The sequence below is a fragment of the Sus scrofa genome, chromosome 7 (assembly GCF_000003025.6).
Source record: "Sus scrofa isolate TJ Tabasco breed Duroc chromosome 7, Sscrofa11.1, whole genome shotgun sequence".
NCBI classification, from domain to species: Eukaryota; Metazoa; Chordata; class Mammalia; order Artiodactyla; family Suidae; genus Sus; species Sus scrofa.
Genome location: NC_010449.5, coordinates 97,777,416 through 97,797,830, shown reverse-complemented (window position 1 = coordinate 97,797,830; position 20,415 = coordinate 97,777,416). Strand labels below are relative to the sequence as shown.

The 20,415-nt window shown below is 53.4% G+C and overlaps 1 protein-coding gene across 6 annotated transcripts in view; it reads left to right on the top strand.

The window, feature by feature from the left end:
- The window catches only part of LTBP2 (latent transforming growth factor beta binding protein 2), a 107,875-nt gene that overhangs the window by 55,018 nt on the left and 32,442 nt on the right, over positions 1-20,415 (top strand). For all 6 annotated transcript variants that reach the window (XM_021099520.1, XM_021099518.1, XM_013989162.2 and 3 more), the window contains exons 7-11: positions 431-717; positions 1,735-1,837; positions 13,147-13,221; positions 16,608-16,730; positions 20,170-20,334. In XM_021099520.1, coding sequence (XP_020955179.1) covers positions 431-717; positions 1,735-1,837; positions 13,147-13,221; positions 16,608-16,730; positions 20,170-20,334 — 753 coding nt within the window. The remainder of the gene's footprint in view (positions 1-430; positions 718-1,734; positions 1,838-13,146; positions 13,222-16,607; positions 16,731-20,169; positions 20,335-20,415) is intronic.

Genomic DNA, 20,415 nt, shown 5'->3' with positions numbered 1-20,415 from the left:
GGAAGGCTGCATGGAGGAGGCGATCTTCAGTTAGGGCTTAAGCCACAGGTTAGGCTTTGGTTAAGCAGGAGAAGTGGGAGGGGTTCCTGAGCAGATGGACTGGTGTGAACAAGGGTGGGGAGTTGGGACCGCTCAGGGTGGGTCGGGCTGAGTATAGGGGTTCATAGGGGGTGGGGGAATCAGGAGGGTCGTTTGAAAGTCGGTCGTGAAGGTTCTTCATGGAGAGGTAGGGAGCAAAGGGGTTTGTGCTTCGTCTTGTCCTCACTGGGGACTTGTTCTCAAATTCTAGACTTTGAATAGAGAGGAATGATGTGATAGGAAAGTACTGGGGAGACCCACAGCCCGTGGCCCTCCTGGCCCAGGGCTGGCGGGCACTCCTCAGAGGGTGGGGCCCTAGTTCCCCGCCTCTGATCCCAGCCCCTGTGCCCAGCCTCCGTCAACCCCTCCTTGGTGAAGGTGCACATCCACCACCCGCCTGAGGCCTCCGTGCAGGTCCACCAGGTGGCTCGGGTGCGGGGCGAGGCTGAGGGGGCCCCCGAGGAGAACAGCGTGGAGACCAGACCCTCGCCCCGGTTCCCCACCGGCCCTGGCCACAGCCCCTGGAGCAGCAACAGCATCCCCACTCGGTCCAGAGAGGCTCCTCGGCCACCACCCCCAGCGGTGCCCCGTCTTCGGCCACTTCTGGGGCGGTGCTACCTGAGCGCTGTGAATGGACAGGTGAGACGGCAGCGCCCACAACTCCTCCCTCCACTGCCCCCCCTCCTCCCCCCTTCCTGTTGGATGGAATGCGAGTGTCTGTGGGGTCTCCCATTCCCCAGATGGGAAAAGTCAGGGCAGAAATTTGCCTGAGAGTGGAGAGGCTGGACCTCCTACCTGGGCTCCCCTTGGTACCTGTCAGTGCCAGGCACACAGAAGAGGACCCAAGCAAGGCCTCCTCTGAAGGGGAACCAGCATCCTCAGGTCCCAGCAAATACTCTCCTGGAGCTGGGTATGGGACCCTAGCTACGTGGACGGTGGGGTTATTGGATCTGGCAAGGAGTTTGGTATTCAGTTAAGAGTGGAGTCACAGAGACGTGAAATTAGCAAATGCAGGCTTGAACCTCAAAGCCTTGGGGGTGCAAAGAGAAAAGGCACCCCATCCCCTCCCGTACCCGGCAGCATCTGCCTTTGCTGTTGGGACATCAAGTGACCTTTTCTGAGTCCAGACACCTAAGAACAGGGGCTAAGCCAGACCCAGGGTGCTTTTCCCTCAGGTTGCAGTTAGATGTTTCAACAAACCCCTCCTGGGATTAGGGAACTGGAGGAGGTGGGGAGTAGCCAAGTGACAGGGACTCTGAGTCCCCAGGTCTCCTGCCTCTCAGCTGTGGTATCGCCAAGCATGGACCCTGCTCCCGGGAGGTGGCCCTGGCATTCCTTGGGGTTTGGTGGCAGACGGCCCATCCTTTGGGACCTCTCTGTCTGTGGGCTGAGGACACAGATGGGGGTAGTTTGCAGACTTCGCAGAGAAGCTCTTGTCCTGTCTGGATGTGTCCCCAAGCTGAGGGTCGGGCACAGTGGACCTCAGGTTTCTCTGCTTCCTTCTGGGACAACTGCTAACTCCCTCCTCCCCTCCCTTGGGTGGGGATGTCCTCTGGCAGGATGTGGGGGTGAGCTCATGTCTCAGGCTTTCCTGGGACATCTCTGTGGACGACAGGGGAGGGAAGCAGGTGACAAGTGTCTATGGCTTTTTCCCAGTGTGCCAACCCCCTGCTGGAGCTGACTGCACAAGAGGACTGCTGTGGCAGTGTGGGAGCCTTCTGGGGGGTGACCTCCTGTGCCCCCTGCCCACCCAGACCAGGTGAGTGCTGGGTGCCTGGGTTGTGAGCAAAGCCCTCCCAGGGCCTTCCCAGGGCCTGGCATCTGCTGCAGGTACCTACCCCCCTGAGTCTCCTACTAAGCTCTCAGAGGCCAGGCGGGTAGAACAGGCTGGTAAACTGGGCAGGCTTTCCAGATCTGCCCGGAGTGTGTTCTGGCTGGTGGCAGAGGCTCCTGATGGCTCAGCCAGCTAGGACCCTCTGCCAGGGCAGCGTGGCCTGCCCCCTCCATCTGACTGCCTGGGAGGGCTACTCCCTTTTGTCAGTTGTTCTTGCCCACATTTGAGGGATTCCCATTCCATGCAGGGCCCTCTCCTATCCCTCTTCCCCACTTCCATGTACCCCCTCCCCGGGGGCCAGAGATCTTGATTTAGTGACTCAGTATTTCCCTCATTCTCTCCCTGTTTCGTGCCTCCCCGTCTTTGAATCAGGGTTGGGCATCTGTCCCAGAAGGTCCTTGGCCTTGGGGTATGAGAAATTCAACTCTCAGCCCTCTTTTGGAGGATGGGAAAACCCAATGTATTCATTCATTCATTCATTTCTTCAGCAAATACTAGCCAGGTGCTTCATGTATCCTGCGCACAGACAATTGAGGAGTGAGAGCAAAATGCTACTCTCACCGGGATCGATCTGCTGTTGGGAGGCAGGTGACAAGGTGCCTGTGCCTGTCTTCCTCCTGCAGGCCTCACTGCTGGGCCTGGGCCTGGGCTGGGCATGTATTATTTTGCCTGTCAGCAGTCGACTGGGTGAGTCAGCCCTGTGGGGGGCCTGGCCCAGCGCCTGAAGGTGGGAGGGGCAGAACTGTTGCTAACTTCAGGCTCGGCTGTGGAGCACTGGCCATATTTTCCAAACTAAAAATAAACATGGGCAGTTTCACAGCATGACAGAACTTTTGGTGAAGTGGCAAAGGGTAGTATTAAGCTTCCGAGGCTTGAGCATCCATCACATGGCGGGTACCCATCCCAGCTCTCTGCCGGGTCTACGATCTGAGCAATGGAGACTAGTAATGCCAGCCTCGCAGGGCTGCTGTGGAGAGTAGATGAGATGGTGCCTGTACTTAGCATTAGGTCGTGAAACGGCAGCAGTTATATTAAGAAGTATCCCTCCAAGAAGGGAAAAGGGACTGGACCCACTGTCCCATGGGAAGGAATGTGAGGAACTGCTCAGCATCTCCCCCTACAGGCCAGAGATGTTTTCACCTCTTTTCTTCTTTCCTTGTTTTCCTTCCTCCTTCTGGTCAGACCCATCCTTGAGACGTCTGTATCCTATACCCCATTCAGCCAACGAATATTTGCATAACTGAAGATCCCATCCGAAGTATCCATAGTGTACAGTCCTGAACAAACAGTGGGGAGTTAGACACAGTGTCCCCCTTCTCCAAGCTTGCAGTCTGGTGGGGGAGGGAGACACAGACAGCAGAAATGGGGCCACTCTTAGCTCCTGTAGCACCTTTGCGCAAATTAGAAAAAAAGCTGCCCCTTTCATATTCTCAAAACAGTCTTTATAAATAGACAAATCCAGGACGCCAAAGATTCTGTTAGATATGGTACTTTTGTGCAGTGCACAACCTGCACATCTGTACATCCTTCCCCAGACTGGTGGATGAGGGAAAGCTTCTTGTAGGAGGTGACATCCAGGATGAGATCTGAAGAAGTAGGCCAAAGAGATGGGGAAGAGCATAACAGCCCAAGGAAATTGCAGAGGCAGATGAGATCAAGAGAGTAAGAACAATCCTGGAGCATAGCACACCCAAGGCAGAGCTCTCGCCCCCCTCCCTGTCCCAGGTAGTGAGTGCCTCCACTCACCACTCCCTCGCTGTGTTCAGCACATCTCAGCAAGCTGGGCACCAGGGTGCAGACCCTGGAATGTTCAGCATTCCAGCACACTGAGCAAGAAATTACAAAGACAGGGCAATGTAAACATTTAAAACACATTCAAGTGCAGCTGGGCATTGTACAGAGAAGGCGCGAGACGCCGGGGAACTTTGTTTGTGTTGACAGCGTGCCAGCCACCTCGCTCCACGCCCGAGCCTGGGGCCAGGGTGGGGAACGCTTCTTTAGGTAGGCAAGACAGGCCAGCTACTGTGCGAGAAGCAGAGGAAGAGAAGGCGAGCTGCTGGGAATGGGTGGCAAGACAGGCACGAATCCTGAGTTCTAGAACATTCTCAGCCCCTGTGGCTTTGCCCCCTGAGCCTCTATTTCTCTTCTGATAAAATAAGTCTGTGACCCACAAGAGAAGGGCTTTGTCATTCCAACAAGGTGGTCTGGTAGAATCCGGGAGTGAGGGGAGCAAGAAAGCCAGCAGCGGGCGGTGCGGGAGCCACATGACTGTGGCTTCCCCTTAATCATCTTTGGCTTCTGAGGCTGTGTGGGGTACTGAAGAAGGTCTCTGCAAAATGCTGCTACTTCTGACACAGCAAAGGGCTGCCCTTGAAATCTCCGTTACATAGCATAGACAACTCCCTTTTCTTCCAGAAAAATCCTCAGTGCCTTCTTTCTCGGGGAAAGGGCTCAAGGAGTCTGTGTAGGGTAGGCTTTGGTTCCCACGTTTTCTCCCTTCACCGGGAACGACAGATGCAGCTGATCCGCCAGGATCTGGCCTGGGCCATGTCTTCCTGACCCCTGGGGAGTTATCAAAGGTCCCGCCTCGGAGCTTCTCCAGTGCCCTTGCCAGGGTCTGGAGAGCACACAGCTCTCAAAAGCCACTTTGATGGAGGCCACATTTTGGAGTTTTCATCCGAGAAAGACAGACATCTGGGTTGACTGGAAAGTTGGCCGCTGCCCCATCTGGCTTGGCACTGGCTGTGGCAACCCCAAGACCCCTTCAGGGGGGCAGGCAGGGCTGGCACACGGTGCGTGGCCCACGGTGGTGAGACCCAGCTGTCTGCCATGAAACCATCGCTCCATCTGCCTGGTGTGGGATGAATTCACCTCAGAACCCAAGCCCCTCCCTTTATCTCCAGGGAAAGCTGATTCTATTGCTCTGCCCCTTCAAGGAATTCTGCCTCTTTCCCCCTAAAAAACAATAATAGCCACCAGTCCCTGAATTTTTACACAAAGCGGTACTTTTCACCTTTGGTATCTCATTTCAATATCACAACCTGCAGGCTAAGGATCTTTATTCCCATTTGTCAGATGAGGAAAATGAAGCTCAAGGTGGGCTGAGGGACGTGTTCAAGGTCACATGACGAGGAGGGGGGAGCTAGGAGTCAAATCACGGCTGACCAGGATCTCCCGTATCTTTCTGGGGAGGCTGGGGGCTGCCGACAGACACACGAATCGGGATGCTGGACTAGTTCGCCGTCAGGTGGATGCATCTCAGGGTGGTGTTCCGTGTGGACAGAAAGGACAACATCCTGCAAGGAGACCGGGTTGAACAGACAGGGCAGCAACCTGCAGTGCAGGCTTGAGTGACCAGTGTTGAAAGAATCACCCAGGGGTAGGCTTGTTCCCTGTGGCTGGGGGGACAGGGGTGAAGCGGGGGTGGGGGTTGGGGAGCAAATGCCAATATGCAGACGTTTCTAGTAGGCAGAGTTCAACTCAAAACTGAGCAAGGTGTTCTCATGATGGCTCCGTGGGTTAAGAACCCAACACAGTGTCTGTGAGTGCAGGTTCAATCCCTGGCCTTGCTCCGTGGGTTAAGGACCTGGCATTGCTGCAGGCTGCAGTGTAGGTCGCAGATTCGGCTCAGATCTGGTGTCGCCATGGCTGTGGTGTAGGCCGGCAGCTGTAGCTCCAATTCAGCCCATAGCCAAAGAACTTCCACATGCTGCAGGTGCAGCCATAAAAAAAACAAAAACTGAGCACAAGGAACAACTTATTAAAAACTGCAGCTTCCCAGTAATATAATGGGATGTTTCCAGAAGTCCTGAGCTCCCCACCACCAGGAGTGTGTCTCCCAAGAACAGAGGCATGGAAGGAGTTGGGGAAGGAAATTGATGTTTGAGGGAATGGAGGTCTGTACATACGTCTGAACATTTATCTGAAACCCTCAATGGGAGGAAAACCTTGGTTTGGCTTGGTTTGGCCATGGCCCTTGCCCACGCGGAGTGTTCCAGGCATGGATCTGTGATGCCAGCCCCTGGGGAGGGCAGGCGTGTGGAGGTGATGTCTGAGGAGGTTGGAGCAGAGAACCCTGCAGCATTGCTTTCATCACGTCCTCGATAGCAGCTCTTTATCCAGAGGACTTCGTAATTGCCAGACCCCATGCTGAGTTCCTTCTCACTTCCTTGCATCCTAACGCCATCTCTAGGCGGGTGTTACTGTCTTCATTTTCCAGATGAGGGAATCGGGCCTGAACCCCCAGGTCTGTGTGTCCCCAGGTCCCTGCTTCTCAGTGCTCTGCTTCTTGTGTATTTGGCTTGGATGTTTGCTAAACTAGAGGACCTCAGCTGGGGGAACAGCTGTGCCGGGGTGGGGCTCCTGTTCCCTGTGACTCTGGGTCAGACGCCCAGTCTCCTGCCCTAAAGAAATGAGATGTTCAGAATTCCAGTTGTTGGGGCTGAAAAAAGCCATGACTCTTTGGCTTGGGGATGTTCTGAGAACTTCTTCCAAGGGACTCGAAGCCTCCTGGGAATTGTGACTCGGTTCAAGTGAGCGCCCTCCCTACCCCAGCAGGGGTATCCTTGACACGTAGCCTCTCTGACCTGGAGAGCCCCAAGGAAGGATGGGGTTGGGGTGGGTGGAGTGGCACCTGTCAAGAGCCAGGAGTCTGACCAGACCCCTTTCCACCTCATTGTTGGTGGTGACCAAGACACCCACTTTGGCTCTGGTGCCACCCCGAGGAAGCAGACAGAGCCCATCTTTGGGTGGAATTTCAGCAGTCACCGGGGGCGGGGGGTGGTGGTATCCACTGGGACTTCTCCAAGGAGGAAAATATGGAACAAGGGACATTATGATAATTGCCCTATATGACAAACATCATGCTCAGTGTTCCATATGCTTGTTGAGTGTTCACAATAACCCTTCGAGAAAGGAATTGTCATCCCCATTTTACTGATAAGAAAATCAAGGCTCAGAGAGGTTGGGTAACTTGCCCAAGCCTCTCCAGCTCGTAAGAGGCAACAGGCCAGCTTGCTGTCCTCAAAACTGTGTTGCTGGAAAGAAGGAAGGGAGGGAGGAGGGAAGGAAGGAACAGAGGAGGGAAGGAAGGGAGGAAGCCTTGGGGAGCACCCACAGGGATGGTGCCAGGCATCGTGCTAGTTTAATCTGACATCGAATGTTTCAGTAAAGTTAATCCTTGCAAAAACCCACGGAGTGAGTTTCTGTCCCCACTTCTACATATGAAGAAGTTACGACCAAAGGAGGTTAAGCAAGGGACCCCAGGTCACACAGTCAGAGTGGAGCCAGGAATTCGAGGCAAGTCTGGCTGCCTCGGTACCCACCCTCTTTCCACTGCTCCACAGGAGACAAAGTTTCTTTCCAGCTTACCCGCCGGAGGTTTGCCACTCAGGGGTGCAGCTCCAGCCTGCTCACGTGCCTCCGTGCATCAAGCTAAGCCTCGTCTGGGGTGTGTGTGGCTATCTCTGTTCTCTGGGCAGAGGCTGGGTGGCGGGGGACCCTCCACATCTCCCTGCTGCAGCCATCTGTCATTGCAGACTGAGATCCGCATGGCTTGTAAACAGCCCCCTGGCCAGACATATGTCTCCACCATCTCCTCCCTGAGCTCTGTTGCAGAGTCAGGGCCAAAACTGTCTCCGGCAATTAGTTTGCCCTTGTTGAGGCCTCCTTGGGAATTCCAGCAGCCAAGGGTGAGACCCAGCACGGCGGGGGCAGGCTGCAGTCAGGGGTTCCTCTGCTTCCTTCCCTGTCTGTGAGTTCCCTAGCGCAGCCGTGAGTGCATGGGGCCGGGACCAGCACCAGAGACCGGAGTTCCAGGCATACCTGGCCCAGGTTTCCTTACCAGGAAAGTCACACACATCTGCCCTACATGCTTCCCAGGCATTTGGTGACATTCAGATTCCTCGGAGTTCAGGTTGAGCCCAGTTAACCCCTCAGCAGCTGCTTTGGCTTCTCAAGTCAGAGTCTCAGCTGCAAGGCCACTGGCTGCTCCCTAGAAGTCTCTTTGAAGCACCCGTGGGAATTCCAGCATAGGCACTCTCTCTTTCCAGATCTTGCAGGTCCTCTGCTCTCTACCTGTTGCTTTGTCCTTGATCTGGTCGAGGGTCCGGGAGTGGTGGTGGATTTCCCGATTCCGCGTGGTGCCTTGGTCGTACATGCGGTGGAGCGTTTACCCCGTGTCTAACTAGCTCCTCTGACCTCCTTCTGGACATCCCTGCCCTTTTTGTCCCATGCATTCTCCCAGTCCCTTGTTCAAAAAAGGGAGAGGGGGAGTTCCCAGGAAGGGTGCTGCTCTTTCTGCTGGGCAGACATCTCCCTGTGGCTTTCTGGGCCCAGGATGCTTGACCGAGATAGCTCCTAAGGCTTGTCATGAATTCATTTGTTCATTCATTTCTTTGTAGGCATTAGAGGGGAAGGGGTCAGAATTTATCCTCTGAAGGCAAATTGTCTAGGTTCATAATCCCAGCTCCATCCACCAGCTGGGTGACCGTGAGCATATTCCCTAACCTCTCTGTGCCTCAGTTTACCCATCCGTAAATTGGGGATAATATTCATATCTCCAAGGGCTGTTATAAGGATGAAGTTACTACCTGTAGAGTCTTTGTTTTTTGTTTTCGTTTTTCACTTTTTAGGGCTACACCTGCAGCATGTGGAGGTTCCCAGGCTAGGGGTCCAATCGGAGCTGCAGCTGCCGGCCACAGCCACAGCCACAGCCACGGCAAAGCGGGATCCAAGCCATGTCTGCGACCTATACTGCAGCTCACACCAATGACAGAGCCTTAACCCACTGAGCGAGGCCAGGGATTGAACCCAAATCCTCATGGATACTAGTCGGGTTCTTAACCCACTGAGCCTCCACGGGAACTCCTGTAAAGCCTGTTTTAGTGCTTTAGTAAGCGCTGTTTTAGTGTTTGCTATTATTATTATTCATCCCATTTTGATTGAGTGTCTCTACTGTTCCATGTGCTGTGCTTGACTCTAGAGACAGCACAAGGACAAAGAAGGCAAGGTCCCTGTCCTCACAGAGCTTATGCTTCAGCAGGGGAAAGGAACACGCAAATGGGCAGGCGCAGCACAACACACTAAGTGCTGTGACGAGGGAAGGCCTGTGTGTATTGGGAGCACTGGAGAGGGGGGCCTGGCGACACCCGCCCTCCCCATCTGTGCCCAAATCTCTCCCCAAGCCAAGCTTTCTCCCCTCCACACTTCCTGCACCTTGGCCTTCTTTCCCCTGAAGAGATGTAAGCAGATTTTTCTGGATTGGAGGCTGCCCTTGGTCTTATAGAAGCCGGGAACCAGCGCCTTGTGAGCGGCCTCTGTGCGGTACGAGCAAGGGAGCTGAGGGCCCTGGTTCGGGGTAGGGCGGGAATTGCTGGCAGAAATGGGTGTTTTGCCTCCGGGAACACAGGCTTTGACATTCCCTTCCCTCTGGCAGCCTGCCTTCTCGAGGGGTTGTCCAGCCAACCGTTTCTCTCCAGGCCAGCGATAGGGCAGAGTCCTCTCGGGAGGAAATGACTTTATAGAAAAAGTGCACAATTCCAGCCTAACAAATGAGCCCAGCTCCTCTCAGTTTACACATTCCTTGGGTTCTCAAGGTTTGCTGCAGGTGCCACTGCGGCTTCCACCCTTACTCTGATCCCAGCTCTCTGCCGCTCCTCTCCTGCCCATTAAAGAGGCCAAGTCCTGGAGCTCCCTGGTTGCTTAGCCAGTTAAGCATCCAGCATTGTCATTGCTGTGGCGCAGTAGCTGTTGTGACAAGGGTTCGATCCCTGGCCTTGTAGCTTCCACATGACACAGGTATGGCCAATGCCCTCCTCCACCAAAAGCACCACCGAAAAAGCACCACCTTCTGCCTCCTTTCCCCCTCCTGGCACCAGCTTGCTGCCCTGGCCTCCCTGCCCCTCCTCCCGGTATGGGAGGGATGTGCCCTTCCCAGCCAGAGGCTTGGCTTCAGCCCTGATGGGCCCCCAACTGAGCTTCACCTTCTAAATCTGCAAAATGGGCATAATGCCCCCTGCTCTGCAGGGTTATTGTGAGAAACAGGACAATATGCATCAAAGGCCTTGTGCCTCTAAAATGCTGTCCAAATGTCCCCCTGTCACTGTTCCTTGGCCTCCTGGCATCAGCCTTACATTATTCTTTCCACCTTCTGCTCCTCATAATGTCCTAAAATCAATCGGCTTGCTTTCTGAGTTTCTCCAGACAACTTCCCCGCTTTCTTTCCTCCTCCCTGTCCTCCATTCATGCCACCAGGCCCTGTGCCAGGCGCTCACACTTCCCAGCCTCAGCCCCATCCCTCTTCTCCATGTCTGTGTTTTCAGAATCCTCACTTGTCCCCACACAGCAGCCTTGTAGGCTGGCGCTTAATCCCCGTGTGGAACAACAGGCCAACACTGGAGAAAAGCATCCTTGGCAGAAAAAAAATATTACAAATCCAACTTACAATTCTTTAATCTTAAAAAAATTAAACTTTACTAATTTATGTCCTCACTTGGTCTCCATGTCGGGCTGTCACATGTCCATCCTACTTGGCGCACAAGTGTCCTCAGGGAAGAGCGGGGCTTCCAGGGGACCATGGCGCCTCCTCACGTTTGTCTTTGGAATCACGACATGTAAAAAAATAAATAACAAAAACCAAGAAACCAAAAAGCCAGCATGTAACGTGTGACGATGCTCCGTGTGTGTAGGTTTTCAGTCAGGTGGTCTAGTTTAACTAAAGCAACTCTCACCAAGTGGAGAAATGACTCTAAAAAATTACTGCAAAGAAATAGGATTTAAAATAATACAAATAATCATTTAAAAATGCAATGCTGACACTTCTCCTCTGCCAGGTAATCAGCCCTATTCCAAGGCAAAAATAATGAGGTCCTCTCAGATGTGACCCAAAAGGGACCCCAGGAGTCAAGTGATCAAGAGCGCTCTCTGAGGAGTTCCCATCATGGCTCAGTGGTTAATGAAGCCAACCAGTAACCATGACTTTGCGGGTTCAATCCCTGGCCTCGCTCAGTGGGTTAAAGTATCTGGCATTGCTGTGAGCTGCAGTGTAGGTGGAAGACGCAGCTTGGATCTGGCGTTGGTGTGGCTGTGGTGTAGGCTGGCAGCTGCAGATTCGATTTGACCCCTGACCTGGGAACCTGCCACTGGTGTGGGCCTAAAAAGCAAAAAAAAAAAAAAAATATATATATATATATATATATATAGAGAGAGAGAGAGAGAGAGAGAGAGAGGGAGAGAGAGAGAGAGGAAACTCAATATTGTGTAAGCCACTAAAGGCTCAAGACATATTCTCATTAGTAATTGACTTCTTGAATAAAAATAAGGCTTACCTGGAGTTCCCTGGTAGCTTAGTGGGTTAAGGATCTGGCATTGTCACTGCTGTGGTGCAGGCTCAATTCCTGGCCTGGGAACTTCAGCATGCCACAGGCACAGCACATGTATATTTATACATGTATAAATATACATGTATATTTATCTGATTTACCCAAAAACTCTGTCCGTGCAGCCCCTGATGTTAGGGCCAGCAAGGTGATGGAGCTGGAGAATGCTTATGCCAAGTCCCCTCACCACAGCGTTCACAGGCAAACTACAGCCACAAACAGGTCAAAGCCAGGAGAAGACAAACTGCCACAGGAAGTTCTCATGCAGTTAAATTTATAAAACAAGACCTCTCAAGTGTAATGGTGTCCTTATGGGACTTTGTATCTGAAGAGTGTCTGTGGAAATCCCTGCAGCCCTTGAGAATGGCTGGCTCTGTTTTGGCACAGGAATCACCGAACTGAAAGATGAGGTCTTTATTTTTCTAAACAAAAAGATGGGTGTTCCACATTTGCCGGCTTTTTCTGTGATGACAGGTGGCTGTTAGGAGTATGCCACCTGCTAGGGCTTTTCAAGAAAAAAAATTTAAAAACCCACCTTCAAAGCACCTCTTTGGAGGTTGACATACGAGTCTGTCCCTCCAAGGTAATGATGGTTTTTCTTTCCCCTGTTTTTACTGAATGTCAATTTTTTAAGTACACATTTTTCTCTCCCTCTCTTTAAAGTAAAATGGAATGTTACGAAATCAAGATAGGACCTGTATCCAGCACCAAAATACTGAGAATTATTGCCTTGTTGGTCCATCTGGACTCAGACCTCTGCCCAGTTATGTTCGCTATAAACTTCAAGCAGGGCTGCTTTTCAAGAAAGTTGTGGTGGAGAGAGCCTTTTGAAAATGGATGTTTGGAAACAATTCCATCATGGTGTGATTTGTTGCTATAATTCCTCTCTATTTGCATACTTGAAAACTGGGATTTTCTAACTTTTTTCTTGAATTTGTAAAAACAACTTACTGACCTCAGGGAGCATGGAAATCTACTAAGTAGATTTCAACAACGGCATCAGACGGTTGGTGAGTGCGAGTGCATGAATGTCATGGTTTTATAAGAACAGCCAACAGCCAGTTTCTTCCATCTCCATCTGGGCTTCTTTGCCAGCTATGGCAGCGTTGAAACCACCGATCAAAATAAACTGAACCAGACTATGAATCGTCATATCCAGACATTTAAAAACTAATAAAATCACAGAGTCCTCATTGTGGTGCAGAGGAAACGAATCCGACTAGTATCCAAGGATGCCGAGTTCGATCCCTGGCCTCACTCAGTGGGTCAGGGAACTGGCATTGTTGTGGCTGTGGTGCAGGCTGACAGCTGTAGCTCTGATTCGACCCCCAGCCTGGGACCCTCCATATGCTGCAGGTGTGGCCCTAAAAAGCAAAGACAAACAAACAAACAAAAACCTAATAAAAATCAGTAAGACCACTGTAGTTGTACAAGGTATAACCAGTAGGAGAAAGTGGGTGATGGAGGCCCAGAACCTCTCTGTTCTATTTTTTTGCAACTTCCTGCAAATCTATAATCATTTCAAAAACCGAAAGTAAAAATACATACCTAAATAAAATGTGTTCAATCACCTTACATTGTGGCATTGCTATTACATAATATATAATGTATCTAATGTTATCAAGATGTATACTCAGTATCATTTTTAGTAATAACAAGGTGGGAGTAGCTTGATAAGAGCCAGGGGAGGGATTTCAGTCAAAGAGGTACTGCCACTCAAGGCAATGGTTTAGGGAAAGGGGGCCTCAGAGCTGCAGACCAGGCTGGACATCCAGACTGCTCCCCACTTCCCAGCCTGGGTGACAGAGGAACCCCAAGGGGCCTCTAGTGAGACCAGTCTGTATCTTCACTCCTTAGCCTCCCCAGTGATTGAAAATGGCCAGCTGGAGTGTCCGCAGGGGTACAAGAGACTGAACCTCACTCACTGCCAAGGTAAGGATGACCAGGGCCCGGGCTGGGCTTGGGGAGGAGAGGACACCCCCACCCCAGATAGATGGAGCGGCTGTCACTGTCAGTCTCCGCGGGGCACCTGGAAACCCCAGCGTGGGGGAACTGCAGGGGCTGCGGTTTCCAGGGTCCAAGTGGGTCAGAGGTTAGTGAGAGTGCAAAACTGAGACAGGCCCTGGGAGCCACCCCCGGCCCCCATCTCCACTCACCCGCACCCAGACTGTACCCTCTCTAGGGCTATGCGTTGCTGTGTCTGAAAGTGCCACGCCAGTCACCACACATCCACTCACCTCCTGGGCTGCTCTTCCTGGAATGGGAGCCTTTTGATGCCTGGGCGGGAGATCAAATTGGCCTAAGTTGGAGACTTCTGTGGACTTCCCCCTAGCAAAGCGTCTTCAGCTGCTTAGGCCTCCTTCCCACAGCGGGAGGAGGCGAGGGAGGGCACAGTTGGAGGAGACAGAGGTGGGGTGGGGGTCGGGGGAGACCATTAAGCCCAGTCCCTGACCTTGCTTCCTGGCTGGGGCCTGGGTGCTTGGCATTAGAGAACACCCAGAGGGGCAAGGCCCAGGAACACCTCGGACAGGGAAGTGGGAAGGGGGCTTGCTCTGAGCAGGGAGCTCTTGTTGGCAATAGGTGTGCTATAAACTGGGCCTTCCAGCCGGCGGGAGGCTCCTGGGCAGAGGCAGCTTCCTGCATGGAGAGCTTGGAAACCTGAGCAAATCACTGTCTATATGGCTTGCTTTGGGTAAAGCCAGGTCAGAGACAGGGGATTGACTCAGATGGCCTCCCAGTCCCCTCCCCCAGGGGCTTCTTCAGGAGAGAGGATTTTGAGGAAGGCCTGGGGTGTGAGGGGGCGGGTTCTCTGCCTGTAGGGTGCCAGGACCTAGAGGGCATTTGGGAGCCACAGATAATAACGGTGTTTGGATGGGGCAAAAGGTCAGGCCTCTGTCCCAGCCCAACCTGGGGTCAGCCTCCCTTGGGGGCCATAAACCAAGGACCTAGTGGACAGGGGGTGTGGAGAGAAGTCTGTATATCTGCCCTTAGGGAGCATAGTAGCTGTTCATAACCAAACCATCCCCGGGGCCTCTCCGCTGGGCAGGGTTCCCAGTCTGCAGTGTGAAAGCTATTCCCAGGATCTCAAATGAGTTCTCCATCCTCCCTCCACTGAGTTCCCAGGATACAGGATGCCAAGGGCCCCTCCCCAGGAGGCCTGCCCTGAAACCTCCCCCTTCCCTGTGGCTATGACTGTGTCTGGGATGGGCCCCTCGCACCCCCACACCACATGCACCATCCCTCCTCTCTCTCCTTCTCTCTTGCTTCCACGGGGTACTTTTAGGGTGTGGCTCTGAGCTGCATACATTGTGCTAAGTGTGATGGATAAGACACAGCCTCTGCCCTAGGCGAGGAACGATGCCTAAACAATTCACACAGTGAGAGAAGGTGTCTCAATGGAAAGAGGCACTGGGTGCCGTGAGGATCCCGTGATCCTCCACATGCCGCAGGTGTGGCCCTAAAAAGACAACAGACAGGAAAAAAAAAATGAGTAGAATTGGAGCTCCCTTGTGGCTCAGCAGGTTAAGGATCCAGTGCTGTCACTGCTCTGGTTACTGCTGTGTTGCAGATTCAATCCCTGGCCTGGGAACTTCTTTATGCCTCTGGAGCAGCCAAAAAAATGTTTAATTAAATTAAATTAATTAATGTATTTAGTCCTTTCAGGGCTGCACCTATGGCACATGGAAATTCCCAGGCTAGGGGTTGAAATGGAGCTGTAGCCACCGGCCTACACCACGGCCGCAGCAATGTGGGATCCAAGCTGCATCTGAGACCTACACCGCAGCTCATGGCAACGCTGGATCCCTGACCCACTGAGCAAGGCCAGGGATCGAACCCACATCCTCATGGATACTAGTCAGGTTTATTACCATGAGCCACAACAGAAACTCCAAAAAATGTTTTTAATGAGTAAAGTCCATCGGCTGAAGGGGCTGGGAGATTCCAGGCTGAGGGAACAGCACAAGCGAAGGAGCGGTTTACACTGGCCGATGTATGGCCAGTGCACCTACAGGAGATAACCCGGGCATCTCAGGATCTCCTCGGAGCCACCAGCCCACCCACAGGCTTTTGGAAAATGGTGAAGGGCCTTGGTTACCAGGTGAGAGTTTAGAGGCTCCCTTTAGAAGGCGATGGGGAGCCCAGAGGCTTCTCAAACAGACGAGGGCAAGTCAGGTTTGTGTTTAGACATCACTCTGGCCACAGTCTGGAGGCAAATGGATCAGTTCCCCTTCCCAGCTCTCCCACTCCATCGAACATCCAGTCAAGGAGCAGTTCCCCTTAGTGCCCAAGCTGGGTCATCTTTCAGCCCTTTTATTCCTGTGCTCAGGGCCAACTTCCCCAAAGCCTGCAGGTGAGCAGGTGGTTCTGAGGACACCTGGCCGCCATGTGTTACCTCCCAGCCCTGGAGGTGGGTGCCCCTCATGCATTTTTCTTGCTCACCATCCTTGCTGCCATCACCATCAGCAGCAGAGTCCCTGACTTCCTAGAGCTTAGAGTGTGAGGGTTGGGATTTCCTCTGCCCTTTTAAGCCTCCTCCCCTGTTTCCCAGTGCCTGCCCCCAACATCCCACCTCCTCTTCCTTGTCAGGTCCCCTCCATCCTGCATCCTCTTACTGCAGACGTGGTCCTTGCATCTTGGGTCTGGCAGAGATGCTCCAGCGTCTCTCAAGGAAGACTGAATAGGAGGGACTGGGCAGTCCATTCTCCACCCTCCAACTCAAACTCTCCCCTCATATGCTCCCCCTGTTCCTTCCCAGGATGTCACTTACTAGCTGAGTGACTTTGGGCAAGTTACTCCTAGAGCCTCAGTTTCCTTACCTATAAAATGGGACCCTGTGGACCTACTTGATAAAATTGTGAGACATAGGAGTTCCCCCTGGTGGTCTAGTGGTTAAGGTCTCAGCATTGTCATGGCTGTGGCTTGGATTCGATCCCTGGCCTGGGAACTCCCACCATAGGCATGGCCAAAAAAAGTAAGAATTAAATAAGGTATCATATGTGAACCACCTGGCACATACCAGGCACTCAATAAACATTAGTTCTTAATGTTATGATCATTATTATCAGTTACTAGATCGAGTGATTTGCAATTTTTATCTCATTCTATCCCTCTGATAGGACTACATGGCAGTTACTATTATTATCCGCACTTTAAAAATGAGAAACTGAAGCCCAGAGAGAGGGACCGCCCTTAGTAAACAGCAGCTCTCTTGTTGTTGGCCTTCTACTTGGAGAAGCATCCACGGGCTCTGGCCCTGCCCCTCCCCTCCGTCAGGCCTCAATGGGGAGGGTGCTTGGTCATCTCCCCCAACCTTGCAGATGTCAACGAGTGCTTGACCTTGGGCCTGTGCGAGGACTCAGAGTGCGTGAACACCAGGGGCAGCTACCTGTGCACCTGCCGACCTGGCCTCCTGCTGGACCCGTCCAGGAGCCGCTGCGTGTGTGAGTGCTGGCGGGACCAGGGTGGGGACACTGGGAGGCGAGAGGGGACCCTCGGGGTCTATGGGCCAGGCTGAGAGCAGAAATGCCCCCAGGCCCCATCACAGGGCCCAGGGGCTGATACTCCCCTGGGAATTGGGCCCAAAGTACCAAACCTGATCTGCCCCCTCCTGCAGGGCTGGAGCCGGTCCCTGCTTCTCTTTTGGCTTCAGGTTGTTTCTTTGGGGCTGTTGCAGTTGAGGATTTTCTCCTTCCTCTGTTTTTGTTTGTTTGTTTGTTTGTTTTTTAATCGCTGCTGTCCCATCTGTTGCCTCACTCACTTTGGTGGGGGTCGGGGTGTGTTGCCTCTGCTGGAACATCTGGCTGAGCGATGGCTGCCTCGTCCAGCACCTGAGCTTAGCAGCCTGGTCCCTTAGCTTCAGACCTTTCTTAAGAAGCCTGCCCACAGTAGGAGCAGCCCTGCTGTCGGCGCCAGGGTTCTCACAATCCTGCAGTCCCTGTGCTTCTGAACGTGCTCCGTGTCCTTGTCGCTAGTCACATCAGCACTGTGTCTGCATGTGTACATGTGCGTACATCCGGGCCATGGTTTCCAGTGACTTCTGTGGCTTCCAACTGGGACAGGCCCAGGCTGGCAGCCGCCCCCCCCCCCGCCTGTCCCTCCCCACGGCAGAGCTGACACCACAGCCCAGACCAGGGAGGCCTGACCAGAACTGAATAGAACCAGAATCAGAACCAGAACAAGCTGGCCTCTGCAAAGTTGCAGCCCAGGTCAGGTGGGCCCCCCAAGACCTGGCAGAGCTGCCTCTAGTCAGCCCAGCCCTCTGTAAACCGCCAGGTACTGGGTCTGGGAGGCCACGGGGTGAACAGACTCCAGCCCGCACCATCCAGAGGAAGCACCCGCGTACGAGGGAGACGGGGCCCAGTGTTGCCAGGGCAAGGAGAGAGTAAGGGCCTTAAGAGGGGACAGCAGAGAATGAGGGGACACAGGCCACTCTCAGGAAGACGTCATGCCGACAGAGCCTTGTCATCAAGGCCTTGATGGGTGTATAGCTCTTCCTTCTCCCCTCCCCGTCCCCAGCCCTATGGCACAGGTGTCCAGCGTCTCGGGTGACTTTCATTTATTAGTTGCTGGAAAGAGAGCAGGAGGCAGAGGTGGCCCTTGGGGGCTTGGATGTTCTTTAATTTTTCTCCCTCCCTAGTGTGACCCCCTCCAGCCGCTTCTAATGAGTCACCTCCCTGAAGGTGGGAGGGGACAGACGTGAAATTTCTATTCCCTTCCTTTTGGAGCTTTGCCCCCTCCCTGCCCCGACACAGGCCAGGAGAGCAGTGCCTCTGCAGGATCCTCTGTGCCATTGCAACCTCCTGATAGTCCCAGCTGGGTCTCTTCCACCCTGGGGCTCGACGGGACCAAGCCTTTCCCTACAGTATTCCAGGGGAAGCAGCTGCTGGAGGTGGAAAGGGCACTTAGAGACCCAGGCACATGGACAGGCTGATGATTGCTCGGGGCAGAACATGGGACCTCTGACAAGGCATTTGCACATACCTCACTGTGAAGAAATTTTCTTTGTCAGGAGTCTTTGGGTGGCAAGTGACAGAAACCCAACTCAGACCACCTGAAGCAAAAATAATTAATTGGCCCACACGACTAGGAAGTCCAGGGAGGTCAGCATCAGGCTGGGTTGGATCCAGGCACCCACAGTGTCTTTACCATGTGTCTTGCTCTGTTTCCTCTGTGTTGACTTCAAAACCCTTCAGAAGTGGCCACCTTGGAGTTCCTGTTGTAGCTCAGCAGGTTAAGGATTCTATGAGGATTTGGGTTCGATCCCTGACCTCTCTCAAAGGGTCAAGGATCTGTTGTTGCCACAAGCTGCAGCGCAGGTCACAGATGCACTTCGGATCTGGCATGGTTCTGGGTGTGGTGTGTAGGCCGGCAGCTATAGCTCCGATTGAACCCTTGTCTCGGGAGCTTCCATATGCCATAGGTGGGACCATAAAAAGACCAAAAAAAAGTGGCCACCAGATACTCCAGGCCTATATCCTCCTAGCCTTGCAAACTCACCCAGAAAATAGAAAAATAAAAACCACCTCCTTTCTGATAACCCAGGAAAAGTCTTAAAGTTGACTATTATCATTAGGTCAACTAGGTCATGTGCCCGTCCCTGACCCAATCCCTGTGACCAGGGGTATAGACTACACACCTTCAGCCAGGCAGTGGGGTCTGCCTCCACTCCACATGGGCCAAAAGTAGAGGAATGGGTGGATCCCATAGGAAAACCATGATGCTGTTACCAGAATAGGGAGCCTAGAAGCCAAACAGGCGGAAATACAGGTGTCCACTGCCTATGCCATTGTCATCATAACTCTTATTTCACCCATGAAGAAGGTGAAGCCCAGGGAGGTGATGCGGCTCATGGTAGACCAGGGATTTGAACTTAGTCTGCTGAGTCCTGGGTCCTGACTAGGACCTCCCCAGGGTCATCCATTGTTCAGCTTTGAGTGTCACCTTCTTCACCCCACCCACCCCATCGCAGCCCTCTAAAGACTTCAGTCTCTCTCTGTCTTTTTTTTTTTTTTTTAATTTTATGGCTGCACTCATGGAATATGGAAGTTCCTGGGCCAGAGACTGAAGTCAAGCTTCAGCTGCTGCAGCGCGGGATCCTTTAACCCTCTGTGCCAGGCAGGGATCGAACCTGCACCTCTGCAGCAACCTGAGACGCTGCAGTCGGATTCTTAACTCATTGTGCCAGAGCGGGAACTCCTCAGTCTCTTTCGATATGGCGTGGCCTCCTCATTTTCCATTGAGATGACTTCTAAGATTATGGTTTTGAATATTTTCTATCTAAGCACAAGCAGGGGGCTATGGGGATGGGATGGTTACTATCTAAACCCAACGTGGCTCACTCTACAGTCCACAGGATTTTGATTCATGCATCCAGCCAGGCAGCCACCAGTCCAACGAGCATTTATTGAGTATCCACATGCACCAGACACTGCCCGGGGTGCCCGGCTGCCAAGATGACTGAGGCAGGGCCCCTGCCCTAAAGCTCCCCATCAGGCCCCTGGTTCTCCCCTCCTCTCATCTCCCCAGGGCTGTGGCCCTCAGAGCACGCTGCTCCCCACTCGTGCTCCCCATGCTGGGCTTTTGTCAACTCTTGTGGACTCAGCACCTGGAGACAAGCAGAGCACCCCCATCCCTGCCTTCAGCTGCCCCACATGAGGGTGAGCGGCAAGGGTCCCCTCAAACAGGTGACACGAGGAGGTGCTAAAGCGCTCCTGCAGCTGCTCTTCCTAATGTGTCTGAGCATTTTCAGAGCCCCAGCTGAGCACAGGCCAGTCCAGTCTGAGTGCACACCGACGGCCACTCCTCCATCCACTGGCCCGGGCCTGCCCTCTCCCCTCCCGCTGGCCACCTGCCCATCCCCTCCCGCCGTGTGTGTTGCAGCGGACAAGGCCGTCTCCATGCAGCAGGGGCTGTGCTACCGGTTGCTGGGGCCCGGCACCTGCGCCCTGCCTCTGGCCCAGCGGATCACCAAGCAGATATGCTGCTGCAGCCGAGTGGGCAAAGCCTGGGGCAGCAAGTGTGAGACGTGCCCCTTGCCTGGCACAGGTAACCTTCTGTCCCCATCCCAGCACCGGCCACCAAGGGGCTTCCCTTCAAGCCAGTGGCCCTTTTCCCCCACCCGGACCT